At 40.1% G+C, this 25,503-nt stretch overlaps 1 protein-coding gene across 1 annotated transcript in view; it reads left to right on the top strand.

The window, feature by feature from the left end:
* Positions 1-25,503, top strand: part of Svep1 (sushi, von Willebrand factor type A, EGF and pentraxin domain containing 1) — a 191,394-nt gene that overhangs the window by 83,297 nt on the left and 82,594 nt on the right. The window contains exons 7-17 of the mRNA XM_060379952.1: positions 1,795-1,989; positions 3,958-4,076; positions 9,251-9,380; positions 13,448-13,555; positions 14,267-14,398; positions 15,498-15,692; positions 16,805-16,926; positions 19,143-19,251; positions 20,813-20,977; positions 21,557-21,790; positions 25,207-25,368. Coding sequence (XP_060235935.1) covers positions 1,795-1,989; positions 3,958-4,076; positions 9,251-9,380; positions 13,448-13,555; positions 14,267-14,398; positions 15,498-15,692; positions 16,805-16,926; positions 19,143-19,251; positions 20,813-20,977; positions 21,557-21,790; positions 25,207-25,368 — 1,671 coding nt within the window. The remainder of the gene's footprint in view (positions 1-1,794; positions 1,990-3,957; positions 4,077-9,250; positions 9,381-13,447; positions 13,556-14,266; positions 14,399-15,497; positions 15,693-16,804; positions 16,927-19,142; positions 19,252-20,812; positions 20,978-21,556; positions 21,791-25,206; positions 25,369-25,503) is intronic.

Here is a 25,503-nt window from a genome sequence, read left to right as displayed (position 1 = left end):
TTGAATTCAGTTTTCTAGCTCACTGCAGTGTGTAGCTTCAGCTGCCAAGGCGTTCGTGAATGCATGCATGATCACACGCATGCACGCATGCGCACACACACACACACACACACACACACACACACACGGGGAGGGAGAGGGAGGGAGAGAGAATAATTTAAATGAATGAATGGATATTTAGAAAAACAAATGCTTTCTAATCATTGTATTTGTTAAGTATGATTTGTTCTCACCTTATTGAAAGGACGAAACAGTGAACTAGCAAATTTTAAAGTTATTTTTAAGAAAAAAAATCAAAAGCTGAATTTTTAACTCCAAAGTAAAGAAAACTGCATACAAAACTGTTCACACTGCCTGTGGTTTCTAGGGGATGCACATTCTTAAGTGATTTTTAAAAAGAAAACAGAAATGCAGACAAAAGTCACTCATAAAAGTTGGCAAAAATACTATCACGGTATAAATCATCTCTCCATAAATGACTGAAGGGAGACTTTTTCAAATTAGAAAAAAACTAAACTCATCTAGACTGTGTGTGAGTGCGCACGCGCACACGCACATGCTTGGGCTCATTCACAGCACACACATGTGGAGGTCAGAGAACAGGTTTTATGGGGTGGTTCTCTTCTTCCTCCTGTGGGTTACAAAAACTGAACTCATGCCATCAGGCTTGGTGGCAAGTGCCTTTATCTGAGCCATCCTACTAGCATTTCCTAACCTTGAAAGGGCAGTAATTCCCATACTATGTAATTTGGTTAGAAAACTAATTCACATTAATCTATTATTGTTTTGGTAACTGCTAACAACAACCAACAACAGAAACCCTGAAACTATAAGCTAACTTTAGATATAACTAATAACAAATATAAAAGCACCCTATATCCAAAAGAATATTCTACCCATAGAAGCATATTTTATCCTAGATATTCAATAAGGGTTTAAAATGAGGAAATTCATAAATGTAACTCACTGCTTCATTACAGTAAATAGGAAAAAGTTTTACTTAGTATATAATAGGGGATCTGATGTCCTCTTCTGACCTCTGCAAGCACATGGTACATATACAAACACGCAGGTAAAATACATAAAATATGGTGGACACAAAAAATAATGCCCACCATAAACCTGCAGCTATCGTGGAAAAACAAGACAGTTTTATAGAAACTGGGAAAAGAGAAGAATACATCATCATCCATTATTATTTTCTCAACTATACTCACCTAAAGATAGACCCCAAAAGCTGATAAAAAAAATCAATTGATGAATACATCACTGAATCCATGAAAGATGGAATGCAGTTCATCCTTCAAATGCATTCATGTCATCAACAGCAAATGAAGTTTCCTGAAGCCGATGATAAAAGTCACAATCAGCAAAGTGCTAGAGGCTTCCAAGGTTTTGATACAATGCTAGAATATCAATAACAACAGCAATAAATGAAGGTCTGGGAATACAGCTCAGTTCATTTGATCCCACATGAAACCGGGTGTTGCGGTTCATGCCATCAATTCTACTGCCTAGTAGGCGGAAATAGGAAGATGAGACGTTCAAAGTCATTCTTGGCTGCGTGGCAAATTTGAAGCCAGCCCAGGCTCCATGAGGCCCTGTCTCATAAAGAAAACAAAACACAAACAAATTAAACAAGAGATAACCAAAGAGATAGTTCCATACACAGCCATTGAGGGGTGAGTTGTCAATCTAAGGTAGCACCGTTATATTTGGGAATGAGATCAAGGGAATCTGTGTCATTTCTAATTTGGGGGATCCAAATAACACGCCGTCGTTTCTCTGAAACAGAGCGCCACTGTGCCACCTTCCAAAAGCCCAAGGGTGTCATCATATCTCCACCCAGTTGTGGCAAGCAGCCAGCCAAGCCTGGGATGACCTGTCAGCTAAGCTGCCGCCAGGGATACATTCTATCTGGAGTCAGAGAAGTGAGATGTGCCACATCTGGGAAATGGAGTGCCAAAGTTCAGACAGCTGTGTGCAAAGGTAGGTGTCTGCGTGGGAGAAGAAGCAAATTCCTCGATAAGGCACATGAGTGTTCGGTAGGGATACCCCTCTGTGGGTTATGCTGTGAGCCCATGGTAAAATGGGAGATGAAAACCAGGTATGTACTAGGAAGGGTTCTGGTTCAAAAAAGGGAATTTATAAAAATCCAGTTGGGAGAGAATGACAGAAGAAATGGGAAAATGAGGACGACACCAGTGCTGAGATCAGCTGAGAGGTCCCGTGGGGAAACAGACATCTTTGAAGAATGTCTCACACATATAATACAGATGAGACTGAACTGGCTTAAAGGAGGAAGAGCCACATGTACTCTGATGCCTGCACCTTATTACATTATCATTTATCCCATGGTGAAAAACACTGCTAAAAACAAGGAAAAATTCTAAGACGTAAAAATAGTGTATAGTCCTCAGAAATAAAGTGTGTGTGTGCATGTGTATGTGTGTGTGTTCCAGAAGATGAGGGAAAAATAGAAAAATAAGAACTGCACTGGATATTGTTGAAATGTCACTAATTGGAAGTATAAAACTGAGAATACTGAGAAACAAGTAATGAATATCTCAGCTGATCAAACCAAAAAGACTGAAAGATCAAGGAACCAGAAGCTGAGGGGAGAGGAGGTGAAGAACTTTCTTCCCTTACTTCCTACTTCAGAAAAAGTTTCCCTAAAAGATCTGGATCTTTAGCCTCCTGATAGCTAAAGATCCACCCTTGGGTGCTGGACTAACAAACTTTGTCTTCTCTGAGGAAAACTTCTAAGTTACAGAATTAATGAGGAAAATTTAAATTTCCAGAGAAGGAGAAACTGTATCAAAAAACACTAATCTGATTCACATTACAGAAAGAAAAGTAACCATGCCTTAGGAGATGGGGAGAAAATAAATACATAAAATTTCAAATCCAGCCAAATCATTAGTTAACTATGAATGAAAACTGCAATACTTTCTTTTTAGATTATATTATGCAGCTGGGTGTCTTCGTAGGAGAAAATATAAATTGAATAAAATTCTAGAGAAGTAATAAGATGAGACACAATATAGGCATTTTAGGTATAACCACCTGGGAAATTTAGCAGACTTCATATATCATTTAGGAATAAAAGATGTATTTTAACCCATAACAAGAACCTGACATCACCGTGTGGACCTGTATAATGTGAGCAGGCTCAACTCAGCATTTGTAGTGTGTAAACTTTTCCACTATAAAAAGTCTCATTAGCTTTGATTTACTGTTTGTTTAATAGCACATTCTAGGACTGCTAATTAATTCTGACTGATAGACCCATTTTTCAAGCATGCCTTCAGTCAGCTTTCATTTTCTTCCATTTATTCCTGTTTTGGTAAAAAAGAAAACAAAATATTGACCAAGTTCCTACTGTCTGCAAGGCACTAAATAAAGCAACAGGGTGGGAAATATTCTTTTTCTTCAAATAAATGGGGGAGAAACTTCCGTTCCACAGACATGCTGTGTTTTCTGGTGCAGAAGAACAGAGGCTATGAAGAGTCTGGGAGGAAGCATGCCAAGTGGCTTGAGAGAGCCAGGGGCAGCTTTTGAGCATAGGATGAAAAGGCCTGCAGCTGCTCTTGAGGTATGGGGGAAGAAGGCATTAAGACAAGCAAAGGAAAGAACCCAGGCAAAAGCCCAAGTGCAGGGTAGATGCCAGAACTCCCCAGGCTAACACCAATCCCACATGGAGCATGAGTTCCCAGCAATGGAATGAGAATGTATACCTCACAGCAGGGCCGGTTCAGGAAAGGCTCCTAAGCCACACAGGATAAATTCTGCAAAGTAGTTCTGTGATCCTAATCAACTGGTCATCAGCATGTTAAAATTATAAAGTATTTATGTAACCAGATTTTTACCACCTTTTTAGAATAACTTAGAGGTAAATGTCAAGGGTGATTAATTGAGTTGTGTTTTTTTGTCTTTGTTTTTGTTTTTCTGGGTCAGATGTGGAGGCTCCACGGATCAGCTGTCCAAATGACATCCAGGCTACCACAGAGGAGCAGCAAGACTCTGCGAACATCACCTGGCAAGTTCCGACAGCTAAAGACAACTCTGGAGAAAAGGTAAGGTTGGTGTAAAGGTCCCCATCCCTCCCGGTGGATTCTACATCACCTACACAAGCACCCTGCGGAAATTTTACCATACCCCAATCATGTACAGTACTGTCCCCTATTTTACTCATAAATATCAGTGCCTCATCTGTGAGAACAGCCAGTGTTGAGTTTTTAAATAGAAATATGAGATAAAAATCTGACAAAGGTTTCATTCTATGAGTTTGTCATATTTCTTTCCACTAAAATCTCATCATTGATGAGTCTTCATCCCTCCGGTAGATCTGAAATTCTAAGAAAAGAAAGATATGGAATCAACCTTGATTCCTAGTCATGAACATATCTTTTAAATGATAGACCCCAAAGGATTACATATTGACCAATCTGAAGGACAGGATGTTGATATTTCATACTGTTTTCCTAAATCCAGCCTTATTTGGTATTTTAACATTATATGTACTCTCCTGGCTACAGTTGACCAACCAGCAGGTGCTAGGGAAGAGGTTCAGTTAGGAATTAGGAATGCAGTTTCCTGTTATAGCTACACTGTGTCCAGATGTAGGAAGATATCGTGAAACAGCATTTTGCTTTCACAGCTGCATATAAATATGTGTAAGCTCTTCCAGACAGGATATATTCAGGGTGGGAAGTAAAACAATAGTGATAGTTCTGGTAATTTGTGTTGAATAGATTTACATTCAAAGTAGCTTTTAAAATTCTGACCTCTAGAACTAAATGTGAAGAGGTGCCCTGAGGCATGATATGCTTACTTTCTAGTAAACATACAAACATGCGCCATCTTCATCAATAGCGAGCGTTAGGAAGAACACAAAGAGGTGTGTTTTAGGACCCGATGAGACATTGCAGGAAGTGTAGCACCTGTGTGTACACAGATGCAGAAATCATGTATCTGTTAGTTTGTGAGAAAAGTCAGCCCAGCCAGCATCAATAGGAAGCAGAAAACATGTCTCTGTTTTCACTACCTGCTCTTAGGCTGGGTCTCAAGGGCTGTACCGATACATCAATGTCTTTTATTCCCTTGTTGCCAGGAGAATCGATGATGGGACTTTTTTCAATGTTGCTTGTTTGTCCCAGTCACTTCTTGCATCCTTACACTCAACTCATGCAGCTGAGTACAAATCATTTCCATTGCCTGACTCTTGACTCCCAAACAAGTCACTGTTACTCTGTCAGGTAGGAGAGAGACAGAGAGACCAAGACAGAGACAGAGAGACAAGAGAGAGACAGAGACAGACAGATGGGGAAGGGAGATTCTGGAAGTTTGAAAAGAAAGACGAGGAGTGGGCCAACCAGAGAAATACATCATGGTTATTCGACAGTGTTGGGGGCTGGCTTGAGATTGGTGATCAGTCAGTGTAGCAGGATTAATCTACACGGTTACGTTACCATCTTCAGAACCAGTAACACAGGTAAAGTTGAAGTGGCTTTTCTGCAATGTGGAATAATAAAAAGAGAGCGAGGCAAGGCAGTTTCAGAACTTACTGTAACAATGCACAACAAAATACAAACTCAAAGTGGGTAAAAGAGAGAAGGAACAAAGGAGGCTTCTGCAAGGACCTTTTTCTAGACTGTTGCTTTTCTCTCTGATCATTCTTTAGGACAATTTCAAAAAGAGAGGTTTACTGATGGGAAAGTAGGATGCTAAAATAGGTACAATGCGATCAAAACTATAATTGTACGACTCAACCTGGACAAACTCAACTGGGACAGATACCAATAGAAAATAACTGTTTTCCCCCAGTCACGAGCTTGGTTCCCCCAGTCACGAGCTTGGTTCCCCCAGTCACGAGCTTGGTCCCCCCAGTCACGAGCTTGGTTCCCCTGGGATATGAAAACAACTTCTTTCTGTGATTAAGATCCACTTTCAAGGTTTAAAAAAGAAGAATCTCACTCTCCAAATAAAAATTTGAATCTTATACACACTTCAAAGCTTTACCCTGCTGCAGCCCAGAGCTGAGCTGGTGGATTGGAACGTCAGCTTCGGGATGCTCTTGCATTTATTCTGTACTCCCACTCCACCCTGCTTGAGCTTCCCTAGAGTCAGAGTTGGCACAATTGGAAGATTCATGGCAACCCAACAATGCCTTTGTCCTCTGGCACCAGTGACTGTTTCATTATATAGCAAAGGGATTCTATAGACATTATTAACGAATTGATTTTGAGGTAAGAAGTCTATCTTTTATTATCTAAATGAACACTGCTTAATTACCACAGTCCTTAGGAAAGGAGCACTAGTCCCAGTTCTGGCTAGAGAGAGATGTTTTGTTGGAAGGGGAGCTAGAGATGTGGCAGGGATACAGCTCACAAATTCTTAATCCGTAAAGAATGTATCTAAGATGGAGTAAAGGCAGAATGGCTCGATCTGTGTTTCGTTCCCTTTAGCCTTCAAAATAGAAGCCAAAGTAGGAGCCAAGGCTAATTCATGATTAGCATCTATTTTGGTTACTTTTCTGTTGCTGTGATAAAACATGACCAATGCAACTTATGGGAAAATAGCTTATTTGGCGCTTATAATTTCAGGGATAAGAATCCATTATGGTGGGGAGGTATGACAGCACGCTGCAGCCATGGCAGAAGCTGATTGGTCACATCTTCAACAACAAACACAAAGTGGGGAGTGACTAGGAAGTGGGTGAGCATGTGAACTCTCAAAGCCCACTCCCAGTGATGTACTTCCTCCAGGAAGTTTGCACCACTTCCCCATACAGTGACTACTAGGAACCAAGTGTTCAAATACCTGAACTTATAGGAACATTTTTCCTTCTAAGCAGCACGGCTTCCTTACTCAGTCACTACGCGCATTACCTGGAGCATTTGCCTCCTGCCTGCAAAAAACTCCTAAAACTTCCACATGTCCGTGATCTGTCTTACTCCAGACTAGCATTTAATGACAAAGAGAGCTTGCTAGAAGGTGATGTGCCCCCAACTTCTACATGAACCTTATCTACCTGAGTCTTGTGGAAATTTTTCACTATCCATGAAATTGTCTAAGATTTTCTTGGGTACTGGTTGCTCTTCATTGCCTTTTGCCTGGTACATCAAGAGTCCTTTTAATTTTTTTTAATTAAATAATTTATTTATTCACTTCACATCTCAATCATGACCTGGACCTAGGCCTCTTACACAGATGTAGCAGATGGGCAGCTCAGTATTCATGTGGGTTCCCTCGTAAGGGAGCTCCTGGTTAGTTGGCTCTGTTGTTTTTCTTGTGGAGCACCTGTCACTTCCGGGTCCTTTTCCCTTTCCTCCCACTATTCCCTGAACTTTGCTGAATATTTGGCTGTTAGTCTCAATTAACGATACTCTGCTACGCTCACAGTCAGGAGTGCTAACATAGGCTCTGAGAGGTTCCACCCAGCAGCTGATCCAAACAGATGTGGAGACTCAGAGCCTAAGAGCCCTTTTTATAATATCTGCAGCCATGCCTTAGTTTCTTTAGCTCACAGTTTTCTTCTACTTGTTTTCTTTTCCATGAATGTCCTGTGACTTTTCCTGAGAAGATGTGAGCATTAACACCTATTCACCCCCAAATAGGACACCAATGACAGACCGAAAGAAGATTTCTAGCTTGGTGGATGAATTTATTGGAGTTTTAGTGACTCACAGGCAGCCGTGTGACCAGAAAGCCTACTGCAGCATGGGCGACCACTCATAAAACCTGTTTCCTAGAGCTCCCTGTCCAGTTTGCAGTGTTTTGTCCCAGCAATCATTGTTTTGTGAGCTACTGGGTTTGACCAGTTCCACTCACCCACTGTGGGTCTGGGTGTTAGGGGTCCACTATAATGTGGACAACTCACTAGTGGCTACAGCACCGAAGATAAAGATTTGCTGACGCTCAGCCACCCTCAACTGCCATTCACTCCCATGGGAGGAGCCACTCCTATGCATGCCCTCCAAGAGCTATGACTGAAGGCTGACCATCTGAGTCTCTTAACTGTTTTTTTTAAAGGTACCACCAAATACATACAAATGCTTATCAAATCACTTCATTAAGGGCTCTCCAAGCGTACTTGAAATATTTTACAAATCTAATAGAAAATAAGTATATTTTACTGTATATGTAATTTTACTCGCGTAGCATTTAATGTCTTGGGCTAACAACAAATAACAGACTCAGAAAAAATACTTTAAACTTGTCAAAGGTTTCAATGTTTATTATATAGCATGCTAATGTAGTTTTTATTATATCACAATTTTCAAGCGAACAGGGAAGAAAGAATATATTGCACTATTATGGAAACATGAGAATGTAATCCTTCCTGAAAACAAAGAAACTGGGGTTGGGATGTAGAAGTGTCAGAGGGTTTTGCCTAGCATGTATGAGACCCCAGTTTTGATCCACAGCACCACACAAATATCCCCAAAACATGACTAAAACAAGAGCCAGCACCATTCTTTTCAATTAGCAAAATTCAGGATATTTAGTATAGATCTGAGGACTCTTGACACCGACATCATAGTACCAGACAATAGAAATGCAGATTGTTACCATATTTTAGGAAAGAAATTTTTTTATTACCTATCAATAAAATATTTATATTCTGAGTCAAATTATGCATGAAGACATTATTGAAAGCAAATAGTAAAAATGTGTTTAAGTTGGTGTTTAAACTGTTTAGAAGAGTAAAACTTGTAAATGTAATGTAAAAGTTCTTCAGCATATTTTTCTGAAAGAAATTATGTTTGTACAGAACATGATGGCATTATTTAAAAGTCATCCTAAGGGGGCTGGAGAGATGGCTCAGTGGTTAAGAGCACTGTCTGCTCTTCCACAGGTCCTAAGTTCAATTCCCAGGAACCACATAGTAGCTCACCACCATCTATACTGGGATCTGATGCCCTTTTCTGGCAGGCAGGTGTACATGCAGATACAGCACATACATACATACATACATACATACATATTTTTAAAGGCATTTTAAGTTTTGAAGCTCACACAGAGTATTAAAGCGTTCTACAGTATTGTGCTTAAAACATAAGGGACAATATGTCTGCCACCTCTATAAACTGTGAAAGAGTAGTCAGAAAAATACACCACAAAGTTTTGCTCCGTTTTTCCTTTTCTCTTTATGAAATACTGTATCATCTTATTTTTTTGCCAATCATACATAAGTCAAAAGAAAATGAATGTACTACTGACGTTACCAAATATTTGTCTCCATAAGGTGTCAATCCAGGTCCATCCAGCCTTTAGCCCACCTTACCTCTTCCCAATTGGAGAAGTGGCCATCACCTACACAGCAACTGACTCATCCAGTAACCAAGCCAGCTGCACTTTCTACATCCGGGTTATTGGTAAGTCTCCAAATCATGCGGATGGTTTACAAAAGACAATCCCTTTGTGTTGAACACTGTCCTCTGCCCAGGTTCTGCCCCCTGGCATTGAAACCCTACAAACCTCTTTCTCTCAATGGAGCCTTACATATCCTGTAACTGTCACCATGTCTATTTCTTCCCAAATGAGCTCTTTGGAAAGTTCCAGATGGCTGCTATCTCTCTCTTCTTACCTGCCATTCATTCTTAAAGTCACTAACAATCTCTGTTGTGACTCTCAACTGGCATTCCTATCATCCTCTCTAGACCTAGTACTGAATATTGACCATCTGAGTCTCATAATTGTTTTTTTTTTATAGGCACCATCAAATACATACAAATGTTTATCAAATCACTTCAGAAGAGGATCTCCAAGCTTATTTGACTTTTTAAATCTAATGTAAAACAAATATAATTTTAAAGTACTGTGCAAGTGCTTTTACTCATGTGTCATTTAACTTTTTAACATAACATAAATATCAAACTAGAAAAAACACTTTACACATGTCAAAGGTTATAATGTTTATTATAAAACATGCTATCATATAGCATATTTTTTCTGAAAGGAATTGTACTTTTCACAGAACATAAAGAAGGCATTTAAAAGTCATCCGACATTCTAAATATCAAGTGCACTCTGGCAACACCCTTTTCAGCAATTATTTTACATGACTTTTCCTCAGAGTTTATTTTATTAGCTGCCTCTTTCTTGCCAACATTTTCTTCTCCCCTAGCTTCTCTGCAACCTGTCTTTCTTGGGTACAACCCCACACACATACCGTTTATCTTACCTTTTCCTTTTCTTTTGCCTAGACCTTTGTTTCTTCATTAATTCTTAAATGTTGGTGAGCACCCGAGCTTCTAGCTGTAGACCTCTATTCTTTATCTGTGGATTTCCTGTGTGGTTCTGTTGACTGACAACCTCCACCTATCTATCTCCAACTTGGATCTATTTTCTGAACTCCAACCCTACTTATTAAAACCCTTCTAGGATGCAGCATGATGGCTCATGCCTGTATGTAATCCCAGCTCATGGGAGGCTAAGACATGAGAATCACATAGCTACACAGATGTTCCAGGCTGGCCAGAGCTACAGGAGGAAACTGTCTAAAAAGGACAAAGGAGGAAAACAAAAGACTTTTCCATGTGGTTGTGCCACAGCCATCACAGACTCATGCAGTACTAAGAGATTTCCAGCCCAGAAAAATGATGCTGTCAACTTCAGAGCTACAGAGCAGAAACCAGGAAGTCATCTTTGACTCCTCCTCCATCACCAAATCCAATAAGTTATCAAGTTGTGTAAAGTTCATCTACTCTCTCCATCATCATAACCAATAGCACTGTGACCAGATACTTACCCCATTCGTTCATCCAAAAGTATGATGAAAATGTGCTTCCTTTAGTAAGTTATTGTGGGATTTTAATTATGATACATAAATCATAGAATGAAAGCCTGATACACATTAAGATCTTTGTAAAAACTAGATAATAACATATCCAATTTTGTTGTATATATTTTTACATGTATGAGTGTTTGACTGTATATATGTATGTGCACGATACAAGTACCTGATGTCATAGGACGTTGTGCTAGGACATCATATTTCCTAAAAAGTTAAGTTAAAGATGGTTGTAAATCACCAAGTGGATACTGAAAACCAAACCCAGGGCCTCTGAAAGAACAACAAGTGGTCTTAACTACTGAGCCATATCGCCAGCCCCTACATTTCACTCTGGTTATTATGGATCTATTTTCATTGTGTTTAAATTTAATACTTCCAATTTGTTTTATTCTATGAAATTTATACAGCTGCTTAAAATAGTGAATGTATCTCAAACTGGCCTAATAATGGCCAGTTACAAGTTTAGGTAAAAACAAGGGACTCAAGTAAAATCAAGTCAATCTAACTAACTTTCTAGTATTTAGTTTTCTAGCTGCTTTTTCCATGTTGTTTTAAACACAGGCATTAACAGTATGAAAAACAGACTCTTTTATCTGGCTTTATTATTTATTTATTTATCAAACAGAGAAATATGATTTAAGAGTTGGCCAAGTATGAGTCTTTCCTAGGAAGTATGAGTCTTTCAGGATGGTGAAATAGAAAATGTGTACTTGGTTGTCTAGGTGGTAATTAGCTGAATTTCCAAACTCTAAAAGAGAAAGGAGAGAACAGGGAGAGAGATAATAGTGAGAATAGAGACAGAAAATGGTACCAAGCCTATATATTTCTCCTTGTCTTCTGGGTGCGGGTGGGTCAGAGAGCTGCGAGGCGAGAAGGGATACTGTTGCTGGCATTTGGGAGTGCTGCCCTGCTTGCAGCAAGCAGCAATTAATTAAGTCTTAGTTTTCTCCTGTTCCTACAATTCAGTTTTCAAATGTTCAGCTAACCAGATAAGCTTAGACGATCTTGGAAGACTGATTCATAATTTTGTTGGAGTGAATGATGACTGCTTTCAGAATGCAATGGTTAACCATGAGTTGACTTGATTCAGTGTTCTCAAAGAGCACTGACTTGCCGGGAGCATTCTTCCTTCTCTGCCTTATTACCTGATTGTTTTGAGCACCTGCTAAGGGCCAGGTGCTCTGCTATTCAGTGGAGACTTAACTGTGACCGAAAGGGACTCCACTGAACACAGGTGACAACCTGGGAAGCATTAAGCCCATAAGTTACTATACTTATGAAATAGCAAGTAAGCGAGAAAGACAAAAATTGAGCATCTACTTGTAAAACGGGTTAAGACAGAAATACATGCATTCTTTTGGGTACAAGTCATTTGGCTTCAGAATGTGTTTTCATGTACAGAGCCAAATGCCTTGGCCTTGGTGCTATGACTACAAGTTGTTAACTTAACGACCTCAAGGAAGTTCTTTAAGTTTGTCTGGCCTTTGTCCTCACATAAAAAATTAAAATAGTAACTTGTACTCTCTCCTTCAGACTTCAAAGGTGTGTAATTCAGTACACTTTTAATATGTAAAATCTATAATCAGATTGAAATTCCTTCCTGTATAATTTCAGAATACTATCAGATATATATGTATCAGAAGATATTTATATCACCCATTCAACCAGTACTTTAAAACATGGCTTTCCCAGTCCCTCTCAAACCCACCTATTCTAGGCACACTTCTGTTATTGTGATAAAACACTCTGATCAAAAGCAACTTAGATATTTATTTGGAGTACAATTCCAGGTAACAGTTGATCACTGAGGGGAAGTTGAGGCAGGAACTCAAAGTAGCTAGTCACATCACATCTACAGTCCAGAGCAGAGAGAAACAAATATAGTTGTGCTGCCTGTTTGCTTGCTTGTGCTCAGCTAGCTTTCTTCATTCTTACACAGCTCAGGACCCCTGCCCAGGGAATGATACCACCTACAGTTAGAGTGAGTCTTCCTACTTCAATCAGCAATTGACACAGTCCCCACAGGCTTTCTCAGATGATTCTAGGTTGCATCAAGTCACATTTAAACCTCACCAGCACACCACCCATAAACCTGAATTCTAATGCTCAGAAAGTTCATCAAACTTGAAGATCACAGTCTATGACTCAGCCCAGGTTTGGCAATCCATCCTCAATAAACCAAGAGTCAGATCAATAATGCAACTCATAAAAAAAAAAAAAAAAAAGAGATGTATTCATTGTGGCCACTTTGGGAAGAGAGATAAAGAGATCCAGAGAACCACCAAGTCTGTCTTCAGGTTAAAGATTAAGTGACGGGCCTAGGACGTGACCTTTGAAGCAGTCCACTGCAGTGTGAGGCCCCACCCACCACTGACCCATCATTGTCTGGGTTTCAGTCTCGTTGTGTAAGGTGATCTAAGGTGTTACAGAGCTGTACAAAATATCTTTCTAGGAGACAAGCTCTACCCTGCCTGGCCCCTTTTCCTTCTCCCAGCATGAGATTACCCGGGAACATTTGGGGACTGTTGTTTCAACAGTCTGATAGTCTGACTGGGAGTCTCCTTGAGATAGCTTCATTTCTGCCAGGCTGGTTACGGTTGTCTAAAAAGTGGTCATGATTTCTCTGTCTGATTCTGTGTTCTGCAGATGTGGAACCACCTGTCATAGATTGGTGCCGATCTCCACCTCCAATCCAGGTCTTAGAGAAGGAACACCCTGCCAACTGGGATGAGCCTCAGTTCTCAGACAACTCTGGTGAGGACGCATGATCTTGTTGGCTGGGTAACACTGGCCAGATTTTACTCCTAAAAGCTTCTTCGAATAGCAAAAGAAATAACAGCTAAGAAGAATGAGAAATAGCACTAAGTGGTGTGTTTTCTTGCTTGTATAATTTAACATTGGCACCTTGCTGAGCTATTGGGCTTTCTCTTCATCCATTATTCACTGGGCATTGAGTAAACATTTGCTAGGTTTTGAACTTTCAGATTTTAATGACTTTACTAAATTGAGCCTATAATGCCCTGAGAATATATAACAATTTCTACTGGCATCCTGGTCCAATTCTGTGTATTTGCACTCATTCCCAACCATTAGCTGAATAAATTACAAAAGGTCATAGGAATGTGGGGGAAAACCTGAGTAAATGTAACTGAAGTTCATTTCAAAACATTCCCTAAAACAGAAAGGGAAATTGGATCGATTTCGTAAACCACCAATGTCCCAACAGACTGCATCAAAGAAAAATACTTTGTTTAACAACATTCCCTAATTTAATAAGATTTTTGAGTCTTTTACTTCTGTGATACAGCCTAAATATTGAATCTTTTTATTCTCTAGTAGTAGACAAATCATGCCGAGTGGATTGCTCAGCCAATTTGCATAAATAGAAAACGAAACCACATCAGATGAAAAGCTAATGACATAACTGTGGAGCCGTGCAACTCACATCCCTTTTTCCCTCTGTAGGAGCTGAATTGGTCATTACCAGCAGTCACACACAAGGAGACCTGTTTCCACATGGGGAAACTGTAGTGTGGTATACAGCCACCGACCCCTCAGGCAACAACAGAACCTGTGACATCCACGTTGTCATAAAAGGTATTCTCTTCACCAGACCCTTCCCCAGCCTAGCTAATATGTGCTATATGTGATCACTATAGTCTTATATTTTGTGGGGGCTGTGAGCTCTGAATTTTCGAGTTGAAAGGCTGACAGATTGCAAGCATCCAGTTTTCACCTTTGACGTTGTGATATATCTTCCATGAGGGTAGCCTTTAATTCCTGTGTTAACTAGATTACCCTAGAAGGAAAAAACACCAGTTATAACAGGATTTGCTGAGCTGCCGTAGATGATATGGGCTGGAGAGCTCAGCCATGGTTTCTGCACACTGTTGATGCAGAGAACCCAATTGCTGCTCTGTCCACGAAGTTAGAAGCCTGGAGGTTGCATCCTTTATCCTCATGATGGCATCTCAGTCCAGTGATGAATGTCCTTGGAGCATCACTGGAAGGCTAAAAGTCTGAAAGATTCTGGAGTCTCGCATCAGGAGTAACACAGATTGTTCAGCACTTTTTCAGGAAGTGGGCACACCTGCTGGTTTTCTCTTTTTTCCTTTTATCCTACCCCATCTCCTAGCCTAATGGACAGAATTGCCCACATTCAGGGCAGGTCCTTCTCCTATTGAAGACCATCCCACTTGACAGGCACCTCTGGAAACTCCTTCAGTGAATCCCAGCAGGATGGGAGAGGTGCTTTACTAATCCTATAGGCAACACTCAACAGGGTCAAGCTCATAGTCAAGGTTTACCATCATGCCTGCTGTCTTCATGAACTTCTCCCACCCCAAGATAGCATAGTGTTGCCTTAAAGATCCCAAAAAGCCTATGCCACATAACGTTAACCAATGATTTATTTTTATTCAAGAAATTATGCCAGAAACAATAGTGTAAGGTCAGATATACTTTTACCTTCTTATAAAATGGGCAGAACTCCTAACTGCACATGGGTACAGCATTTCAATGTCTGCCCACAAGGCAGGAACCAAACTAGTCAGCTCCACTCTCCCCTCCTGAGGACCCTTGGTAAAGTGTTCCTAGGGTGTGAGAGACAGGAGTACTCTTCTTCACTCAGCTTGAATTCCTGGACTGTGCTGCTCCTACAACTACAATTGAATAATCCAGTGTTATTTTGACACAGGTTCTCCCTGTGAGGTCCCCTTCACCCCTGTAAATGGGGACTTCATCTGTACCCGGGATAGCGTTGGAGTGAACTGTAGCCTGAGTTGCCGGGAGGGCTATGATTTCACAGAGGGATCTACGGAAAAGTACTACTGTGCTTTTGAAAATGGGATCTGGAGACCCCCATATTCTACTGAATGGCCAGACTGTGCCGGTAAGTTTCAGTTCTGCACCTTTTAAAGTGTACCACCTTGTGCCTTTCTATGTGCTACTTAAAAAATGTGTCTTGCAAGGAAAATTAGTGGGAAAGGTGTTCTGAATCAGAAATATGTGTGGTTTAAAATATTAGCCACCAGAGTCTTGCTAGAGAATGGGTTACTATAGAAAGGCAGAACTATTTTGGTCTGCTCATGATTTACCAAAAAATGCTTGAAGAAGTTGGTGAGCATGGACTTCTCAGTCTGAAGTTTCTTATTAAAAGAACTTGGGTAACTTAATATCCAATGTAGATGTGGTATGGTATCTTCAGATTTGACTTAGATCCAGAGTGTGGGGTAGGATGGAGTGTGGAGGTGCTAGCAATCAGCCCCTGGGCACGCTACATCCTAGACTAGCATCCACAATGCAAACTTTCACTACAAGAACAAAGTTGCCTTCCTGGAAGTTACTTTCAGGGGTTATGACTGCACATACTAGTTAAAACATTTCAACATCTGTTAGTTGAAAATACAAACACATAATAAAAACGTACATAAATGTAAATACCTTTGATGTCATCCAGATCAAAGGATCTCTTATTCTCCCCAGTGCTCCTGTTCTCGTAAGACTGGAAATTACAGAACACGAGATCAAAGCTAACCCATCCCAGGAGCAGGCCCAGTGCCTCTTGCTGTGGATTTTTTGTGGATAATGGATGCCTGGAAACTGTCCTTCACTGACATCTCTCACTACAAAAACAATCTTATAATTTATGTAAGAATCAAAAAAAATATTCAACTTTGAAATGTTCTTTAGGTTAGCATGCATTAGCCCTCACTATAGTATTATCATTCATGTGTCATGATTCTTTGTAGATTTAGTCCTCTTTAAGGATTGAATTTTTGAATTTCAGATTTTTTCATAGAAAGCTAAATCTCTGGGCTAGAAATATAACTCAGTGATAGAGCACTTACCTAGCACAAGAACAACAAAGGGAAGGAAGGCAGGAAGGAAGTAAGAGGGGAAGAAGGAAAGGCAAGAGGAGGGAGAGGAAGAAGATAAAGGAAAGAAATTAAATTTGTGTAGAAACTCTACCCAATTGAAACTGTTTTGTCTAAACTTTTCCAGTAAAACGTTTCGCAAACCATGGGTTCAAGTCCTTTGAGATGCTGTACAAAGCCACTCGCTGTGATGACATGGAACTGTTTAAGAAATTTTCTGCAGCATTTGAGACTACTCTAGGAAAAATGGTATGGGAGTTTTTGGCTGTGCATCATGTTTTGAAGGACACTTTTAAGGCTCTCTTAACTTCTGTGGGTCTCTTGCAACTGAAATTTCCACTCCTGAACATATCTTTCTTTGGGATCCAAATTTGTATTTAGAATTACTTATTGAATTTAGACTTCTGAGATAAATTTTAACTCCGTTCACAAACTTTCTGAATCAGAAAATTTTTAAAAGTTATGGTCTTTGTGGTTTAAAAATACTTGTTTTATTATTTAAAGTCTGACCCCTCCCAAAAATGTCCAAGCTTATAAGTTATTTTATTATATGAACTAGATGAACATTAAAAGATTGTCTCTTTTTCTGTTGCATTTTGGGTTTCAGTTTGGGTTTTTAGAGAGGGTCTCATGTAGCCCACCCTGGCCTCAAACTCACTATGTAGCCAAGGATTGCCTTGAACTGCTGTCCTCCTGTCCCCACTTCCCTAGTGACAGGCTTACACTGCAGTGGTTCTCAACCTTTGAGTTGTGACCTCTTTGGGGATTGAATGACACTTACACAGAAGTTACCTAAGACTATCTGCTTGTATTATGATTCATAAGAGTAGCAAAATTACAGCTATGAAGTAGCAATGAAAATAATTTTACGCTTGGGGGGTCACCACAACATGAGGAACTGTATTAAAGTGTCACAGCGTTAAGAAGGTGAGAACCGCTGGATGACAGCTATGTACCACCACATACAATATGTGTTACCGGAGATTGTTTCCGGACTTCATGAATGGCAGGCAAGCACTCCACCACTTGAGTTGCACCCCCATTCAAAAGGATTTTATGTTTTACGCATTTTTGTTTAGGTCTCAGAACATCAGTGCAATGCATTTAACTGAATCAAATGTCTAGAAGGCAGGAAACATGCTTTTCTCTGCCTGAGTAGGTGGAGATTTGTTGGTATGCTAATAAACATTTTAAAGTGCTGCTTGCCAAGTGTTGTCATGGAAATGTTAACTGTCATATACTTAATAAGCCCTTGTTTTAAACTGTTTTACTTAAATTAAGTCAGTAGAACCCAATTCCTGATGGAAAATCATGGTCATCATTGCCAACAAATGGAGGAAAGACTGTGTTCCTCTGGTCAGTGGGAGCTACGGGTCTACACTGTAAGGGAAAATGATGCACTCACAGTATTACACCCTAGCTCAAACTAATGAACTATTCCTCAAATAATAACTAGAGCTTGCATTGAAAACTGTGTAAAAGTGACCCCCATTTGGGATAGTGACCTTCTTTTTTCTAAAACAATCTGTAATAGGTTAAAGATGGTAAAAATAGATCAGAATGTGATATTAAATATCCACTCATTTAGTTAACATTTGGTCAGCATCGATGTTCTCTGGGATAAACCTGGGCAAGCTTTATGTACATGTAGACTTCACAGCCTAATGAATAGATGAGCAACAACCCAATTACAAAGGAAACACACAGCATGCTAGGTGGTGAGTGCTGCAGAATAAAACAGTGCAGAACATGGGAAACCTCACCAGCAGGTGTCCTGTTTGAGAAGAGGACTAAAGAGATGAGAATGGGAATGACGGTGTAGGAAGGTTGTTTGTTCATGACATGACTGCTAAAGGGAAGTGAGGTTGGGGCTGACAACTTGTGAGCTTCAAGAAGGCAGAGGGAACGTGATGACCTGGAAAGAGAAAGGAAGCATAAGGGTGATAGTTCCACTTCTAGACCTGCTCAGAAGACCTGGACTTTTAATGTATCCAGAATCATTTTCCTTAAAGTAGTCCAGAAATCTATGAAGTTGAGTTTCATTTATGGCGAAGGTGAAGAAAGCATAGGGAAAATACAGCTTTAACAATTTTTCTTATACACAGAGCAGAGCTGGAAGGCTAGAGGATGGTGAGACAAAAGTGTTATAAAGGAGGTTAAAGAATCTATACCGAGGTAGTCTCAAGTCAGAGATAGCCCAAGAGTCCTGGGATTCCTCTGATGGGTGACATAAATGGAGATTTAAAAGTATGAATTTAATTCTGGTGGTCTGAGACAGTGAGAGGCTATATGTAAGAGGGAGGGAAGGAGGGAGGGAGGGGATTTCTCATAACATGTAGAGTTCTAGAAACATAAAGAGCCCTCTCTCCCCTCCTGTTGATGGAGATGTGAGGTCCATGGGAGCCAAGGGCTCACCAAGGACACAAAGGGTATGATTTCTGTGTTCTCTCCATCTTCATTTGCAGGTCCCATCCTTTTGTAGTGATGCTGATGACATTGACTGCAGACTGGAGGACCTGACCAAAAAATACTGCATTGAATATAATTATGACTATGAAAATGGCTTTGCAATTGGTAATTACATTACTTAGCAGTGCTGGCTTGCAAGATAGATCACCAAAATAAAATTAGTCCATAAGAGTGGTAGAACACAGAAAAAGAAAATTTAACTTCTATTAATCTATTCATCAAGTATTTTAGGATGGCTATATAATCTGATCGTGTGATAATTCATTATGGATATCTTAAATTTTCGTAGGAAATAAGTCACTTGAAAATAATAATGAAAGCACTACAAGATGAAAGTCACATGGTGATGGCAAAATTTTAAAAGTGACCTATTATAGGATGTGATCTTGGCAGTCACAGACAAGTACTTCAAGAATGATTTTTTTTTCTTTTTCTTTTTCTTTTTTTTTTTTTTCTCTTTTGAACATAAAACTGTGTTCAGTAGAAATTCCCAGTATTCTCCTTGGGTGACGCTAAGTGGTTCTGCCAGCAATAATTTTTATATGGCATTCCATTGGCCTTGCAATTAGCCATTGGTTCAAAATAGTTATAAATGGGGAATATTCATATTTCTCACCCAGGTTATAAAATCAAGTCATTAAAACAATCTAATACTATAGCTAACCAAAATTTTGAGGGTTTTCCCAAGTAGACCAAAATTTTTTATCAAAGATTTTTGAAGTTGATAAATCAATTTTCCACAATTTGCAACATAGCATTTGTGGGAAACTATGTAACTGAAATTACAAAAATATTGATCCAAACTTTTAAAATCCATACAGAAAGCCAACAAATCTCTGAAGAGAGTTTACCTAAGTGAACAGGTCTTAGAAACACAACCTACTATTTAAAGACCAGAACGTAAACACCACTTAATTCAGACACGCTGAGGTTTAGTAATGAGTCAGGTATTAAGCCAGGCAGTGCATATAAATTGTCTCCTCTTATTACAGCTATGAGGTCAGGCTCATTATCTCCAATGAAGAAATAGGGGTTCAGGAAGATGAAGCAATTTGGCTGAGGTTATACAATCATACATCACACGGCATGAAGTGAAAATCTGGTGTCTGGCTGTTAATCACAGTGGCATCAAGGGCAGATCAGAAATCACACATATCATGTCCTCTCCAGTGATACAAACTTTCACTTCTGGGCTGCTTTGCCAGCTTTCCTATCTTTATATAAGCCTCATATATTTACTTCTGGGCTTTAATTACAGCCCAGAAGTAAATATATGAGGAAGATATTCTGAATATTTACAAAAGAAAATCTGATTGTACTGATTAAACTTATAAAGCCACGTTTAAGTTGGAGGAAGGTACAGAAGAGAAGTAGGAATTGACTGGAATCCTGCACCACTCCCCAGTTCCTCAACAGCGAGTATAATTACCTGGTAACTTAAAGATGCTACAAATCCTGGATAGTTTCATAGGCAAATGGGTTTTGGTCTCTAAATTAAATGCAAAATTCCCCCAGTATGATAACATAAAGCTATGGGCCAAACCCACATGTACGCCAGGGGTAAATGAGAGAATGGTTGGGGTAGTTTGACTTATGAAATTATAACTTAAACGTGGAGGACGATGCACCTGTCTGACCACTTGTTTCTCTGCCCAATTCTCATCAGGACCAGGAGGCTGGGGTGCAGGTAACAGGCTGGATTATTCCTATGATCACTTTCTGGATGTTGTACAAGAAACTCCCACAGGTGTGGGCAAAGGCAGATCAGCACGGATTAAAAGAACTGTTCCGTTGTCTGACCCCAAAATTCAGCTGATTTTTAACATCACAGGTAAGAATAAATGTTCTATTTTCCCAAGTCATATGAGGTGAAATTTGAGGTTGAAAAGCTATTTTTGAAATATGTCATGCCTAATATTTATTAGGAAATAACCCTGGGAATGATAAGTAGAGAGCACGGCCAACTAAGCATGGTCGTTGCTTTACTGTTTAGTGTCACAGATCTGTTTCCTGGTCCTTGCAGTAGGCAAGCACCCTGCTTAGCTTTCAGGTTGACAGGATGAACTAAGATGCAAGAATACAGAATAATAATTCATCGTGTCATGATGAATTCTCTCAGCAGGTGATGTTAACCCTGCACATAAGAAAAGGATTCAAGCAAACATATTTTGTTCTTAACCACCCATGTGTGACTTATTTAGTGAAAACTGGTTGACTTTACTCTAAATTATTCTTTCCTGAAGGATTTTAAGTTATAATTTCATTGTGGGGAACAAGTAATAATTATTGTAGTACCTAACACCTTGTTATTATTAGTACCTAACACCTGTGTGTGCGTGTGTGTGCGTGCATGCGTGTGTGTGTGTGTGTGTGTGTACACATGTTTAATTTTAATGTGTCTTTATCTCAGCTAGTGTGCCACTGCCAGAGGAAAGAAATGATACTCTTGAATTGGAAAATCAGCAGCGACTTATTAAGACATTGGAAACAATCACAAATCGCCTGAAAAGCACTTTGAATAAAGAGCCCATGTATTCTTTCCAGCTTGCCTCCGAAGTGGTAGTGGCTGACAGCAATTCCCTAGAAACAGAAAAGGCTTTTCTCTTCTGCAGACCAGGCTCTGTTCTGAGGGGACGCATGTGTGGTAAGATTCTCCTGGGACCCAGCGGTTCACTGTGCACTGGGTCAAATGAGCTGGGTACAGACATTTTCCAAGTGTGTGTGTAAAGAGCACTGATACGAAATTTTGATTTTGCATTGTCGTGTGGTTGTTACTACACTGTACTGTCTCAAAAGCCTGAGCAGACACCACTGTTGAGGGCAAGCAAAGTATTGTATATAAGAGTAAGAAATCTTATTTTTATTTCTAGCTCTTTAAGCCTCATTGTGCTACTGGAGACGTGGTTCAGCTTAAGATCACTTGCTGTTATTGTAGTAGACCAGACTTTAGTTCCCACATCCCCAGCAGCTCACAACCGCTGTAACTCCCACTCCAGCCATTCTGATTCCCTCTTCTCACCTCCACTGGCATGCACACACGAATACACACACACACACACACACACACACACACACGAGACACACACATATACCAAACACAGTAAAATGACATAAATTTCATGTTAGTCTCTGTTAAGTCATGGCTCTTGTATCCTGTTCTGGAAACCTCCTTCAACAGTTCTTGCCACCACTCCTATAGCTTGTTTATGCTTTCCCTAGTGACAAAAAAAATCATTCAAAGCTGTTATTATGAGGCTATTCTGGATTTTTTTCTCTCTAAGAAGAATCAGGAATCCTCTTGACCATCGTTTATCCTATCTCAGTGGGGTCGTCAGACAACCTGTGCCAGATCAAAGTGCTGTGGTTTGTCAGAGCCCAGGGCCCACCCAAGAACTAATGCATCTGGCGTTTTAAGGGTAGAGAATGTGGGATTCGTTTTTAATAAGTACCCAGGTAATAGTCAAACTCATTAGCATCTGCAGTTCACCTGGTATGACGTTCAGGTGTCTCTAGAATGCTAACTTTGATAACATCCTGCTCAGTGAGTCTAACATTCTATTGGACCTCAGAATGTCCATGTCACTGCACATTCTAAAGTGTGCCTGTTGCCTCGGAGTCCTTAGATCAGAGGATGCCTGAAACACAGCCTCAACGGGCAAAGATTCCTCTAAGCACGGCCAAGGACCTCCCTCATCTGTTAGCCTTGCTGTGTTGATCTGACTTGTGTCTCTAGAAATTACCCTGCAATGGACACAGTTTAGTTTTATGTGGGGTGCATGTAGAAAAATAAATTTAGAAAATATTTTCAGTATCACAAAGCTGTCAGAAGTTCAAATAAATAGCCATTGTTTTAACCTTGTTTAAACCTCTTCTGGCCATTTTTTGTTGTTAACTGTATTTTCCATAATGCTATGGTTTACTAAATCTTTCCTCCATTATTCAAAGCCCTAGCATATCAACCCTAAGATTAGTCAATAAAATGTATGCATCTTCCTTTTTTTAACCTTTGGACTTTCTTTTTTAATTTAAATTTATTCACTTTATATCCCAATTGTAGCCCACCTCCCTCATCTCCTCCAGGTCCCACCCTCCCTTCTTCTTCCTGCTTATTCCCCTCCCCTATCTCTTAGTAAGGCAAAGCCCTTCTTCCCTACCATCTGATCCCAGCCTATCAAGTCTCATTAGGACTGTCTGCATCCTCTTCCTCTGTGGCCTGGCAAGATAACCCCACCTCCACCACCACCAGATGAAAGTAATCAAAGAGCAGGCAATGTGGTCCACATCAGAGACAGCCTCTGCTCCCCTTCCTAGGGAACTCACATGGAGACTGAGCTGCCTATAGGCTACTTCTGAGTGGGGGGTCTAGGTTCTCTCCATGCATGATCCTTGTTTGGCGCATCAGTCTCTGCAGGCTCTCATGGGCCCAGATTTGTTGGCTCTGTTGGTCTTCTTATGGAACTCATGTCCCATCCAGGTCCTTCTATTTCCCTACTCTTTTCTTCAGCTCCCTGTGGTCTGCCCAAAGTTTGGCTGTGAGTCTCAGCATCTGCTTTGATCCCCTGCTGGGGGGGGGGGGGGAGTCTTTCAGAGGAAATATATAGTAGGCTCCCATTCTCTTCAATCTCTCTGGTGTCTATTCTAATTTGCCCTTCTGAATGAGAATTAGGTATCTTCCCTATGCTCTTCCTTATTATTTAGCATCTTTGGGTTTGTGGATTGTAGTATGATTATCCAGTATTACATGGCTAGTATCTGCTTATAAGTGAGTGTATACCATGCCTGTCTTTTGGATTCTGGGTTACCTCACTCAGGATGGTCTTTTCCAGTTCCATCCATTTGCCTGCAAATTTCATGATTTCCTTGTTTTTACTAGCTGAGTAGTATTCTGTTGTGTAGATGTACCACAGTTTCTTTACCCATTCTTCTGTTGAGGGACATCTAGGCTGTTTCCAGATTCTGGCTACTATGAATAAAGCTGCTATGACCATACTTGAGCAAATGTCCTTGTTGTATGGTAGAGCATCTTTAGGGTATATACCCAGGAGTGGTACGACAGGATCTTGAGGTAGCACTATTCCAAATCATCTGAGAAAGCACCAGATTCATTTCCAAAGTGGTTGTACTAGTTTTCAGTCCCACGGCAATGGAGGAGTGTTCCCCCTTCTCCAAACCCTCACCAGCATGTGCAGTCACTTGAGTTTTTTTTTTTATCTTAGCCATTTTGATGGGTGTAAAATAGAATCTCAGAGTTGTTTTGATTTGCATTTCCTTAATGACTAAGGATGTTGAACATTTCTATAAATGTTTCCCCACCATTCCACATTCCTCTGTTTAGTACTTTACCCCTTTTTAATTGGATTATTTGGTTTGTTGGAGTTTAATTTCTTGAGTTCTGTATATATTTTGTATATTAGCCCTCTGCTGGATGTAGGGTTGGTGAAGATCTTTTCCCAGTCTGTAGATTGTCACTTTATTCTATTCATAGTGTTCAGGTACTTAATTTTTTACAAAGGAGCCAAAACCATACAGTGGAAAAAAAGACAGCATCTTCCACAAATGGTGCTGGTCTAATTGGATGTCTACATGTAGAAAATGCGAATAGATCCATATTTATCACCCTGCACCAAACTAAAGTCCAAGTGGATCTAAGACCTCAACATTATCCCAGGCACACTAAATTTATCAGAAGAAAAGGTGGGGAAGAGCCTTGAACTCTTGAACACAGGAGACAGCTTTCTAAACAGAAGAACAGCAACAGCTCAGACTCTAAGATTAACAATTAATAAATGGAAACCCATGAAGCTGAAAGGCTTCTGGAAAGCAAAGAACACTGTTAACAAAACAAAACGACATCACCTTCTTTTAAAAAAATATATTACTATTGGTTTCTATAAGTGTATTTCGGGAAGGTCTGCCAGCAGCAGTCCTCACCGTGGGCAAAAAACTCTGACCTAAAATTTAACATGTTAGCAATAGTACCTAGAAGCATGCTTCATGGGAAAAGGAACCAAAGAGTGCTATGGCTGTGGGATTTGAATTTCCTGGCTGTTTTCTCCACAGTCAACTGCCCCCTGGGAACCTATTACTCTCGGGAGCATACCACCTGTGAAAGCTGCCTGATGGGATCCTACCAAGATGAAGAAGGGCAGCTCGAGTGCAAGCTTTGTCCGCCCAGGACTCGCACGGAATATCTCCACTCAAGAAGCATCTCGGAATGCAAAGGTAGAGGCTTACATGCTCTGACAAGAAACTGGATGGATTTTGTGCCTAGCAGTAATGGGAGAAAAGTTTCTTTGGTCAAGGCTCTTATATAAAAAAAAAAAAAATTGACAAGAGACAATCATACTCATTTCCTTC

This window comes from Meriones unguiculatus, chromosome 3, assembly GCF_030254825.1.
Source record: "Meriones unguiculatus strain TT.TT164.6M chromosome 3, Bangor_MerUng_6.1, whole genome shotgun sequence".
NCBI classification, from domain to species: domain Eukaryota; kingdom Metazoa; phylum Chordata; class Mammalia; order Rodentia; family Muridae; genus Meriones; species Meriones unguiculatus.
Note: the sequence above shows the minus strand (reverse complement) of the source record. Positions and strands in the feature narration are given on the sequence as shown.